Source organism: Microtus ochrogaster, linkage group LG4 (assembly GCF_000317375.1).
Source record: "Microtus ochrogaster isolate Prairie Vole_2 linkage group LG4, MicOch1.0, whole genome shotgun sequence".
NCBI classification, from domain to species: Eukaryota; Metazoa; Chordata; class Mammalia; order Rodentia; family Cricetidae; genus Microtus; species Microtus ochrogaster.
In genome coordinates, this window is record NC_022030.1 from 17,410,739 (window position 1) to 17,423,178 (window position 12,440).

The 12,440-nt window shown below is 45.8% G+C and overlaps 1 protein-coding gene across 1 annotated transcript; it reads right to left on the reverse strand.

Annotated features, from left to right (window-relative positions):
• Positions 1–1,167: 1,167 nt before the first annotated feature.
• Positions 1,168–9,819, reverse strand: LOC101992612 (pregnancy-specific glycoprotein 22-like). Its single transcript, XM_013351459.1, has 4 exons — positions 9,756–9,819; positions 8,005–8,364; positions 4,069–4,428; positions 1,168–1,448 (listed from the first exon to the last, which is right to left on the reverse strand). The coding sequence occupies exons 1-4, from the start codon at positions 9,817–9,819 to the stop codon at positions 1,168–1,170; spliced, it is 1,065 nt and encodes a 354-aa protein (XP_013206913.1).
• Between the last annotated feature and the right edge of the window lie 2,621 nt (positions 9,820–12,440).

The window sequence follows — 12,440 nt, forward strand, 5'->3', positions numbered from 1 at the left end:
GCTGAAAAAGCCAAACTAGGGGTAGAGGATAGGCCAGTGCAGTAGAGGCACATGTGAAAAATTACTGCCAACTGTGTAGTTAGTGCAGACACTAAGGGATTCCCCTCTGAAACCAGGATCAATTATGGCCACTTCAGTATTCCCTTAGGAGTCCTAGACAGAACTATAAGGGAAGACAAAGAAATGAAATATGGCAATCAATTGGCTGAAAATATGTCTGCAAATAACATGAACTTATCTGTAGAAAATTCTAAAAGTTCTACAGAAATTTCTGAAAATGGTGAGAAAACACACCCACATGAACTGTATGTACTTCTCTGAATTAAAAGTGACCACAAACAATCGGGTATCTTGAATTGTCACATGCACAGAGACAGAAATAGATGGTGTCACACAGGACTTAGGGGGCGTGGTGGGTTTGGGAAAGCTTTGGATATGGACAATGGTGATGGTCACATGACAATATGAATGTGCTTAATACCACTATACCATGTGCTTCACAATAGCTAAAGGGACAAATTATATATAGTCATAAAATATTACATATGGGTGTATTACTAGGGAAAAGAATCATGCACAAGGTCATTGCATTGTAAATGCCACTCTCAGAATGAAACAGTTTTCTAGGATTTTGCATCCGTGCATCAAACAAACTGTGGTTCAAAACTACTTAGGAACCAGTTACATCCACAGAGAAACATGAGCAGTTCCTTCTCCTCTCACTCTTCCTCACATCGAATGGATCACTGTTATCTAGGCAGCATTGGTGCTACTTCGAAGTATTGGAGCATATGAGAGAATAACCTGTGTGTGAACACTGCACCATTTAACAGGAGACTCAGAGCATCCAGAATTTGAGGCAGTTTCTGAACTTAACTCCCACTGATTCTGAAGGTTAGATATATGTTTGATTCACAACCTAAGCTCTTAACCCCTTTGCAGTATTGATTGCCATATTGATGTCTTTATTTTTTGGAGACTGAGTCTCACTTTGAATCCTAGCCTGTCCTTGTGTATACATTTATCCTAGGGTTTCAGGCATGAGTCACCATGCTGGCTGTACCTGAATGGTAAGTGACAATTTTCACCACATAACTTTTCTCCATTTTGTACCCCACTGATGAAGAAGTGTCCCCCATTCTGCTGTAGGATGAGAGGAGAGGTCACTTATTCGTTCACCATCAGCCTGACTGGGAGACTGGTCTCCGAACTGAATGAGTTAGAGACCTCACACTTATAGAATCCGGCATCCTCCCTCCTGACAGGATCTATGCTGAGTCCACACTTTGATGGGGACAGAGTCATCCTCTCTGTGAGCTGCAGACTCCGGTTATTGAAGAGCCAACTGATGGAGATTCTAGTGTCAGTTGAGAGGCAACTGAAAACCACAGAACTCTGTACTGTGACGGTGGTGTCAGTGACTTGCAGAAAGGGCTCTGTCACAGGCTCTGCAAAGAAACAGATGAGTGGACAAAATGAAAAAAAAAACAGTACTCCTTCAGAAAGCTCAGCCAGCCCCTCTATAGTTCACAATTACTAAAGCCTCCAGGGTAGTTAAATGAGAACTGTAACTAGAGTCATATCTTGTACTATGCCAGCCATGGCCTGCGTGACCCTGATTCAGACACTGAGCTTGCTCTGCCTCAGTATCCCTATAATAGGGTAAGAGTTAAAATGATTGTTGCCATGTCTATGAGTTAAGGTTAGATATGAGCAATGGATATAAACTTGACCTTGGGATAGGGGAGCTTCTCACATCAGCAGCATATTTTATTCTTTGCCTGCAGGAGAAAATTCCCTAGGCTGGACCCCTGAGGACAAGGAGCCACCAGGAGAATTGTTTCTTCTGTTGTTCCCCCCCACACACTGCCACTTGGAGACCCTGACCTTCCTGTGACATCTCCTAAACCCTTCAGAACAGTTTGCTTATGTCCCAGCACCTACCACTGAGATTCAGAAGGAGATGCCAGGTAACCTACCAATCAGCAATTGTCATTGCAGTGCACAGTTGGTTCCTCTCTATAGGACTTAGACAGTCAGTAAAACCTTTTCCCCTAACAGCCCTAACAGAAAGTCAAAACCAAGAAGTGTCAAAAAGCTCCCCAGTGTCGTCTGGAGTCCAGTCGGGGACAGAAATTTGCAGCCATGGCTTCCTGGTGCTCTCTGTGAGGACCCCACCCCCTCCTAAGCCAGGGCCTGCCTGACTCCCAGAGTCCTGCTGGGGAAGTGTGCATAGTGAGGAGAGCTCCACGTGTCTGTGCTTCAGCTGACATCCTAGGACTGAGTTTACCCAGTACAGGTCCTCCGCTCTGTCAGTAAATATAGGGGAGTGGTTCTGATCTATTGCAGTTTGTCTATCCTGTGTGTGTCCTGAAGTAAGGACCCAAACCCCAGTGTGAAGACATAATGCAGTCGGGGAGAGAGCAGACACATCCCAGTCCAACAGTTCAGTATATTAAGTAGGATAAGCTACACCCAGAAGCTGGAAGCCATAGAGAATTACTTACTGTTCACATGAAGTAGCACATATATGGTTCCAACTCGTAAATCTCTGTTTAAGGTAAGTATCGTATACAGTCCTGCATCTTTCTCAGTGATGCTCTGGAGCAGCAGAGATCCATTGGTGTGCAGCATCTCTCTTCTGATGGAGACAGGCCCCCAGGTGATGGAATTCACAGTTCTGTCATAGGTCACAATTTTAAAGGGCTGATGGGTATACAGTCCTTTGTACCAGGAAAAGCCTAGTAGGTCTTCTGGCAGATTATGAAGAAGGAGAACAATGCTTTGCCCTTTAACAACATGCTGTGACCCTGTTTCTACGGTGAGTTGGGCAGAGCTGAGAGTGTTGCAGCAAGTAGAAATGGAGGCTGGAAATAAGAAGAGAAGAAGGCATTCCATGTGCATGGTGGAAAGAAAACTACCTCTGTCCTGAGCAGATGGACTCACCACTCAGCCTAGAGATGTAGGTGTAGGCATGTATATCCCGCTTTGGGGGGAGGGGGGTTCAGCAACACGACCTCCATTCACTTAGTACCCTAAAAGTATAGTTTTCTTTGCTTGGAACTCTCTCCTCAAGTGTCTACACAACTGCCCCTCCCTGCCCTCAGTCAGACTGCTCACACTCATGTACACTGAGTTTTGAGATGATGCCTCCCCTGACCTTCTCTATACAAAACCTGGATCTTCACTTTCTTTTTTCCCTATTTCCTTTACGGCTGCATTCAACCTCTTACTTCACATTCTGTATGTCCTTGCTGCTCTGTCCTCCAGCCCCTGCAACTAGCGCTGAGTGAAGACAAGAGCACTATGGTCTTCTTTGCAGGCACAGGCATTGGGAAAGGCTCAGAAACTAGGTTGTTTAGCTTTTTGTCAATTTGACACTAGCAAGATTCAGTTTCACATAGGAACCATCAAATAAAAATGCCACAAAAAGACTGACCTGTTGGGAAACCTGTAGGACATTTTTTAACTGGTGGTGGATATGGAAAGGTCCAATCCAATAAGAATATGTCCAGCCCTGGGCTAGAGGTTCTAGGAGCTATAATTAGAAGGCTGAGCAAGCTATGAAGAGTGAGCCAGTAAGCAGTACTCCTCTGTTCTCTCTCAGTCAATTTCTGGGTTTTTATTTATGAGGCTCTCACATTCAGAGCTAATAAATGCCACAGTTCCACATGCATGGCCAAAAATATTGTTCCTTGTCAACTCTGACACGAAGTGAGATACCAAACCGGGCAAACGCTTTCCAGGGTCACATGTAGTTGAGTAGCAGATAACTCGTATTCACCTCTCTGTGAGGTTGCCATGGTTTCCTCATATGCATGGCTAAGCCTCAGGAGACTGAGCTAACTGTGGCATCTTAAGCTGAGTTTCTTTCCATCAAGGACTTCCTTGATACAAAGGGAAGCATTGAGATGGAGTCTGATACATGGTTGTCTGTCTCCACCGTGTGTTTCCTGCACTAAATGCTCAAACCCCAACATGGGAGGGGAGGCAGGAACAGGCTAAGCACAGCAGTCCTGTGTGTCTTAAGTCTCATTCAGCACAGAATGATCACAGAAAATCACTTACCATTCACCTGTAGATACTCATGTATTATGTATAGTTTCATATCTCTAGTCACAGTTTTTAGGGTGTAGAATCCAGTATCATCCAGGGTGACATTGTGGAGCAGCAGAGATCCATTGCTGTACACTGTCTCTCTACCACTGTGTGCAGGGCCAGGGAAACTTGAATTCTTGTCTATGGTGTGTCTGGCAATCTCGTAGGTGATGAATGAAATCACACCTTTGTACCAGAAAAAGTATAGAAGGTTCTCTGGGAGATCTCGAGCAAGTAGAAGAACATTTGCCCCTTCTGCAACTTTGGGTGGCACTATTTCAATAGTGGGTTGGTCAGAAGTGGTACGGCCCCCACAGGTTAAAGAGGAGACTAGAAGGGAAGAGAAATATCCATCACTATTTGAACCTTTGTATTTAGGTAAAATGAGGCCCTGTGTCCTGAGCAGGTGTGTCCATAGTTCAGCCCAGGTTTGTGGGTGAGCATCTCCCTGTCCCACTGGTAGAGGTCTGCACATAGCCTCTATTCACTCCAAGTTCCCTCATGTGTCATGTCCTCTGTATGGTACTCTCTCCTCAGTTATCAACATGGCCCAGGCTTGCTGCCCTCCTATCCCTGCTCACATCAGTGTAGGTTGGGGTTGGAATGATGCCTCCCTGACCTCTTCCCTACACACCCTGCATCTTAACTCACTGACTCTTTTTGTTGCTGTTCTGCTTCTCTTGTGGTTTCAGTCAACACCTGACTTCTCCTTCGAGCTTTCTTTATCTGCTCTCTCTTCTAGTCAATGAGAAGTGGAGAACTGTGAGAGACAGGATTTGTCTTACCTTTTTTTAAAGTAAATCTGCCTAGAAAAAAACTAGATACCTGTGGAGAATGAATGAATGAATGAATGATATCCCAAAAGCCTGTATGCTCATGAATTTATTTAAGAAATTCATAGGTGTGGCCGGGCGGTGGTGGCGCATGCCTTTAATCCCAGCACTCGGGAGGCAGAGGCAGGTGGATCTCTGGGAGTTCGAGGCCAGCCTGGTCTACAAGAGCTAGTTCCAGGACGGGCACCAAAGCTACAGAGAAACCCTGTCTCGAAAAACCAAAAAAAAAAAAAAAAAAAGAAATTCATAGGTGTGGAAATACAGTGATGCATGCTTCCATATGCCCTGATTTTTTTCCTTTTACTTACTACATTTGTGTGTCAGTTTGTGTGCAAGGTCACGTCTCAGGATGTAGAGGTGGGTACCAGACACACTACCTACATGGAGGTCATGTCTCAGGATGTAGAGGTGGATGCAAGGCACACTACCTACATGGAGGTCAAGCAGCAACTTGTGATCCTTGGTTCACAGGTCATCAGACAATGAGACAAATGCCTATATCCCCTGAGCCATGTCACTTATCAACACCAGTTTGGTTTTTTATTTAGGAAGTCATAACTGTCAACACCAATCCTCAGATTATTTTGGTCATAGTGATTAAGTTTGGGTACAAACAATCTCGCCTTCACTTCCCCTTGTTTTTTCTTGTTCACCAAGAGCTTCCTGTTGTTGAGACTCTGAACTTCCCTGTGTCTTCTTCCCTACAAATCCCAAGACTCCTTTCAGGTCCTTATCCCACTTAGGAGACTCCAGACAGCAGACCGGTTAAATTGTGGTCTCCTCACCTGTGAGCAGGAGTCTCTGAGAGTCAGTGACCCCTTGCAGAGAGGACAGAGGATGTCTCCCTAGTCTCTGTGGCCTGATTTGTCATCCTTCTGTGGCAAGTCTGCTCCCAAGCTCTGCTCTCCTTCCCTCATGTGAACTGAGCCTCCTCCCAGGATGGAGCATCTCCCAGAGTTCCGTAGGCTGTGGGGTTCTCTAATCAAAACACTGCTCTGCCCCCTTACTCTCTGTACTAACCCACATTTTTTTTTATTTTCTCTCTTTATGTTTCAGTCCTCCACACCACACAGTGATCAAAAGGGCTGATGAGCATCCCTATTCTCTGAGAGTACAGCAGCTCACCCTAGGGCTGCCCTCTGTTGTGTCCTGGCCTTGGTTATCAGCATGAAAAATGGAGTCTCTGCACTCTCTGAGTGACACAGAAACACAGCTGGGCACCCAGTCAGCCCTATATCCTCAATACTCTAGAAACATGGAACTTGCTCTCACTGAGGTGTCAGAAATGTTTGCGAGAGCTTCAAAAGGACCAGCTGAGTGATGTGCAGGGAGGGGACAGATCCATTCTCACTGCAGTCACCAGCCAGGGATCTGACCTGGGACAAAGACCAAGAACCAGGTGTGTCAGCAGTCTCCCACCCTAAGTGTGTGGGAAGAGGTGGCCTGAGTCACTCTAAAGAGGGCTCTGGGAAGTGCCTTTTATTGTTGGCTCATTTTCTCCTCAGTTATGTGATAACATGGAGGTGAGACTCAGGGTTTGCATTTTTGGGTCCAGTAAAATAAGAGTTCTATTGTTAGAAAGGGGCTACCCTGAGGGAGAAACTCAGGATCATCAGATAGCAAAGTTGATGTCCCTTGAATGACACTTTGTTGATCCCTCATGGGGTGCTGGGCAGGATGGATGGCCTTGAAGGGTCCCTTAAATGTTCCCATGTAATGATCTGAAATATGGACTCATTATTAGGGAAAGAAACAGCACCGAACACGATCCCAATGTGAGCAGTCTGTTACGCTATTTTCCTAGAATACCAAAGGTCACCTTTGTGGGTGTACAGAATACTGATGCTCATTTCTGCTTGGCATGCTGAAAAAAAAATCAAACTCCAAATAAAGCAATAAAACAATAAAAAAAATAAAGAGGGCTCTGGGCTCCATCACCTCATGGGTAATTTCATGACAATGCTCACACTTCCTCTTTATGCTGAGTTGTGTGATGGGTCTGCCCATGTACTCCCTGGCATTTATAAATGCCTTGGACCTCTCTCTAGGTGATTCCCCTTGGCTACGCTATATTTCCCAAAGGAAATACATCAAGAGGGGAATGTACATTATCTCCTGGGAGTGTAGCAGATTCAGGAATCAGCCAGTAGTTTGGAAAAGGCTGTTTCAGTGACTTTGAGGAATATAGGGACATGGGTGAGAACCAGATAACAAGATAAGTTCTTGGTTCAGGTAAATACTTTTGAGTGTTGAATATGTGTCTGAAGCTCTCCCTGGTGATCACTGGGGAAGCCACAGCTCACAGCTGGGGAGCTGTGCATTGCAGCAGAGCCTGTAGCCATTTGCCTGCAGGAGAGAATTCTCTGAACTCGACCAGAGAGAACAATAACTTGCCAGGATGACCTGTGTCCTCAGTCCCTCTCCTTAGTGACCCTGACCTTCCTCTGAAGTCTCATAAGCCCATCAGGGGAGTTCATTAATGACCTGGGCACCTGTCCAGCTGTGCTCTCCATGCTGAGTCTCTGGAGGAGATGTCCAGGGGACCTAGTCTAACCATGGCTCTCATGACAGTGCACTGGCTGGTTCCAGACAGCACAAAACTTTGAGTACTAGAAAGCACTGTTCCCAACCATAAGGAAGTCAAAATCCAACCTTTCTAAAATGCTTCTCATGGATACCTGGAGTTGAGTCCGGAACAGGGCTCTGGAGCTAGAGTATCCTGATGCTCACCTCTCTCTGTAGATCCCATGTTTTTCTCAGCCAGGCCCAAGATTGATTCCCTCAAGATCTTTCTCAGGGACACCTTCCAGTGAGAACCCCAAGAGTCTAGACAAAGGCTGAGATCCCAGACTGAGTTACACAGCATGCATCCACCATCTGTAAGGTGAGGTTAAATGAAGGGCTCTGATCTACTACAGTTATTTTCCACCATGTATGTCCTGCACTAAATTCTCAAACCCTGACGTGGGGAAGCAATACAGAGGGGAGGTAGGCAAAGGCCAGACCTGATGATTCTGTGTGTCCAGTGGAATGAACCCCACATGGCACCCAGAGTTCACAAAGAACCACTTACTCTGCACATGGAGGAACACAGATGTTGTTGATATAAATTCTCCTTGTCTATTTATGACTCGTAGGGTGTAGAATCCTGTGTCCTTGAGGATGACATGCTGGAGCAGCAGTGATCCGTCACTGTACATTGTCTGTCTACCACTGTACCCAGGCCCCGTTGCATTTAAACTGTTTCTTTTGGCGTAGACTGCAATTCCGCGTTTCATGTTTGTCACCCCTCTGTACCAAGCAAAGGCTAGAAAGTCCTCTGGCAGATTGTGGACCTCTAGAAGAACATTTTCTCCTTGGAACACTTTGGGTGGCACTAATTCAATGGTGACTTGGGCAGTGATGGGTAGATACCAGTAAGTTAAAAGGGAAGCTAGAAGGGAAGAGAGAAAAAGCATCAATACTGAGCAGATATGATCGTGATTCAGCTTAAGTGTATGGATAGGACTGTGACCATGCTTCTTGATGGAGGTGAGCAACATGGCCTCCATTCCCTCAGCCTCTGATGGTGTCTTTTCCTCTCTAGGGAACCATCTTCTCACTCATATGTCTGCACCCCACCCACAGTGTCCCCATATCTCTCCTCACATAAAGAGTATTTGGTGTGAAGAAGTCACTGCAACTTCCTCCCCCTCTAGAGGGTCCTCACTTTCTGATTTTTCTCTGTTCCCTTTGTGTTATCAGTCAACCCCTGACATTGGTTTCTAGATACACTGACTTCCAGTCCACTAGAACCAGGGCTTTGTGAGGACAGGGATTATTAGTGTGACCTTCTGGAAGATTCAGTTCCTGGAAAAGATTCAGACACCAATGGAGAGAGGAAAAACAGAAAGAATGAGGGAATAAAGAAAGGAAGGTGCCTCTGTGGATTTATCTACATAGATCCCGGGTTTGGAGCAAATGATAATAATTATACTCAAGTGAGATTTAATTTTTTAAGGGGGGGGGGAGGTTTTGAGACAGGATTTCTCTGTGTTGTGGCTATCCGGGAACTCACTTTGCAGACGAGGTTAGCCTTAAACCCACATAGGTCTTCCTGCCTCCTAAGGCATGCACCACCACATCCCAGAAAGATTTAATTTTTTTAGCCTGGTGGCTCACGCCTTTAATCCCAGCACTCGGGAGGCAGAGGCAGGTGGATCTCTGTGAGTTAGAGGCCAGCCTGGTCTACAAGAGCTAGTTCCAGGACAGGCCCCAAAGCTACAAAGAAACCTCGTCTTGAAAAACAAAACAAAAAAGATTTAATTGTTTTTACTTATATACTATATGTTTACTTATTTACCATATGTGTGTATTTCTGAAGGCACATGTTTCAGTGTGCACATGTGCAGGGCTGTGCCACAGCACACATGTGGAGGGCATTAAAGAGCCTGAAGGAGTCTGTTCTCTTCATCTACCCTGTGGGAACTGAGGATTGGATTCAGGTTGTCATGTCTCCACACACTGAACCATCTCACTGGCCCATCCCTGTTTGATTTCTATTTGGAGGGTCACCCTGTCATTGTTGGGGACATCAGACTTCGGAACATTGCAGACAATGTAAGTGAATGTGAATATGGAGTGTTGGAGGCTTGTCTCTTACCATCATCACTTCCCATCCTCTCAGAGCTTCGGGCTGCTGAGCCTCTGTCCCTTACTCCACCTTCTGCCCCATGGCTGCAAACAGAAACCCCAAGTCTCCTCTCAGCATCCTGTCCCCCTTAGGAGACTCCGAGCAGCTATTGAGTTTCCTTCAACCCACAGTCAGAGAGTGGGTCCACTTACCTGTGAGCAGGAGCCCCTGCCAAGGAGTGTAGCCCTTGCGGAGGATCATAGAGGACACCTCCATCTCTCTTCCCGCTGTGCAGTCCTCCTTCTGAGGAGAAAAGCTTCAGCTTCAGCAAAGCCCTCAGTCTCTGCTGTCCTTCCTCCCTCTGAGCTGAGTGTCTTCCCAGACAGGAGCACTTCAGAGAATCCAGTGGACTGTGGGTGGTGGTATTTATATGCAAGGCACTGCTCTCTCTCTTCCACTCCCAGTGCTTCTGGCATCCATCTCAACTTCTCTTTATGTTTCTCCTCCAAGCAACACAGGAACAACTAGACTGATAAGCATCCCCATGCCCTCAGAGAACAACAGCTCATCCCAGGGTTTGGGTCACAGTGTAGCTCTGAAAGAAGTCAAGGCAGCAAATGTGTTGCTTGATGGTTCATTTGCTGGCTCTATCTTATACTTAGCAAGGTTTCTTTACAATCAAAGGCCATCTGCCTAGGGATGGTGCTGCCTACAGTGACCTGGGCCCTCCTGCATCAATTAAGACAAACGCTCAAAGATATGCCCACAGACAAACTTGATAAAGACAGTTACACAGTTAAGATTCTTTTTCCCCCAAGTGACTTTGAGATGTGTCAAGCTGAAAGTCAATGCTAACTAGAACATTGTTTCAAACTACTAAGTAAGTCATCCTCCTCCACAGAAAGACTCTACAGGAAGCTAGCCATTCTCCAACTGAGAGTCTGTTACTGTTTTCCAGGGTCATCACAAGTCCTGGTGTCTATAGACCCTCAAAACTGGACCTGCCCTGTGTTCACTTTTCACATGTCCAGGACCTGAGCCCAGGGAAATTTCTGATATGCAGCGACATTGTGAAGTCTCAATGAAACAGCATCATTAAACATTAGTTTCTGGACTGTGGGCAGCTGGGTACAAGAACATGAGTAATTAAGTTGAAGAAGGATGAAGGGGAGAGTACAGAAATATATTACTGTAAATGAGGGGTGGCATTTAGAGTCAGGTAGAAACCCAGCACATGGGACTCTCCCAAAAATCTACAATGATGACCCTAGCTAGGACTATAGCAATAGTGGACATATAGCCTGAACTGGCCATCTCCTGTGACCAGGCAAGACTTCAAGTGGAGGGATTGGGACACTGACCCACCCACATAACCTTCAATTTACAGTGTGTCCCACCTATGGGATGTGACCTGGAGATTGAGGAAGTGGCCAACCAATGACTGGTCTAACCTAAACCCCATGCCAGGAGAGTAAACTCACCCACGACACTGCCTGGAGCACCAGGAATCAAAGGCTGGATGACTCACAGACCTGGGATAGAACCAAAGATGCCGAAAGAAAAAAATTTCGATGTACTATTCTACTATATTCTACTATACTCATAGATTGATGTGTAGTCCAATTGTCATCATAGAGGCTTTGTCTAACAACTGATGGAAACAGATGTAGACCCACATCTATGTATTAGGCAGAGCCCAAAGGATCCTGTAGAAAAAGGGGGAGAAAGGATCGTAGGAGCCAGAGGATTCAAAGACACCACAAGAATAGCCACATAATCAACTAACCTAGACTCAAAGGGGCACACAGAGATTGAACTGACAACCAGGGAGCCTGCATGAGTCTGACCTAGGCACTATGCATATGTTACAGTTGTGTAACGTGGTCTTCTTGTGAGACTCCTAACAGTTGGAGCAGGGCCTGTCTCTGACTCTCTTGCTGGCTTTTGCAACCCTATTCCTCATACTGGGTTGCTTTGCCCAACCTTAATACATGAGGAGGTGTTTAGTCTTGCTGCAACTTGATATGCCATGCTTTGTTGATAGCCACAGGAGATCTGTCATTTCCTGAATAGAAATAGAGGAGATGTGGATTGGGGTGGGGATGGTGGAGGAGGTACTAGAAAGAGAGGACGGAGGGGACACTACAGCCAACACAATAGGAAAATCAATCGATCATTCATCAATCAATACGTATGGGTTTCTTTCTGACTCAGAACAGGCCTCCCAGGCAAGTCCACCATCTGCCTCTTCTGGCTCCATTGGAAACAGAACAGAAGCTAGTCACCAGTTGAGACTAGACAGGAGCTGAGAGCATTTGGGATAAAGGAACATGAGCATGATTCAAAGATCTGGATAACCCTTCTGGCTCATGGAGATCATGAAAGCAAATGGAAGAGACAGAAAGGCATGAGCCAATGACAAAAAGAAAAATCTACCTGACCTTCAGTACAGACCTTCACCTTGGGAAGCACTTACAACCTAGGAGTATCTCATTTCAAGACCAATCCAGGATCACCCAGAAGAAATCAGAGATGCAAGAAGAAAAGATGAAGAAAGAATCTCACAAGAAATTGAGATTTATTTGTGCCCATGGACATTGGCTAGAAATTAGATCCTGTGTCTATTCCTAAAACCAAGGTCTCACCCCAAAACTCAGTGATAACATTTCAGAGATCCATTTGCCTGTAGTCCCACTGAGACCAATGGCAGAGTTATGGACATGGGGGATGATGTTGGGGATAAGGAGTTCTTGGGAGGATGACAGTTGCTTCCCATCGACGAGCCAAAAGTACTGTAAAAGTGGGTGAGAGGCTGCATGGAAGAAGAGGTTGAGGCTTTACCCTGTATGGAAATGAATAGTGTGGAGGGGGATAAGAGCAGAACATCTGGAATAACT

Bases quoted from the DNA above. Each gene is read 5' to 3' on its own strand.
- LOC101992612 (XM_013351459.1), bottom strand. From the start codon at position 9,819: ATGGAGGTGTCCTCTATGATCCTCCGCAAGGGCTACACTCCTTGGCAG. The intron at 8,365-9,755 runs GTAAGTGGACCC...CTTCCCTTCTAG, and splicing joins GCAGGGGCTCCTGCTCACAG to CTTCCCTTTTAACTTACTGG. The intron at 1,449-4,068 runs GTAAGTGATTTT...GTTTCTTTGCAG, and splicing joins TGAGTATCTACAGGTGAATG to AGCCTGTGACAGAGCCCTTT.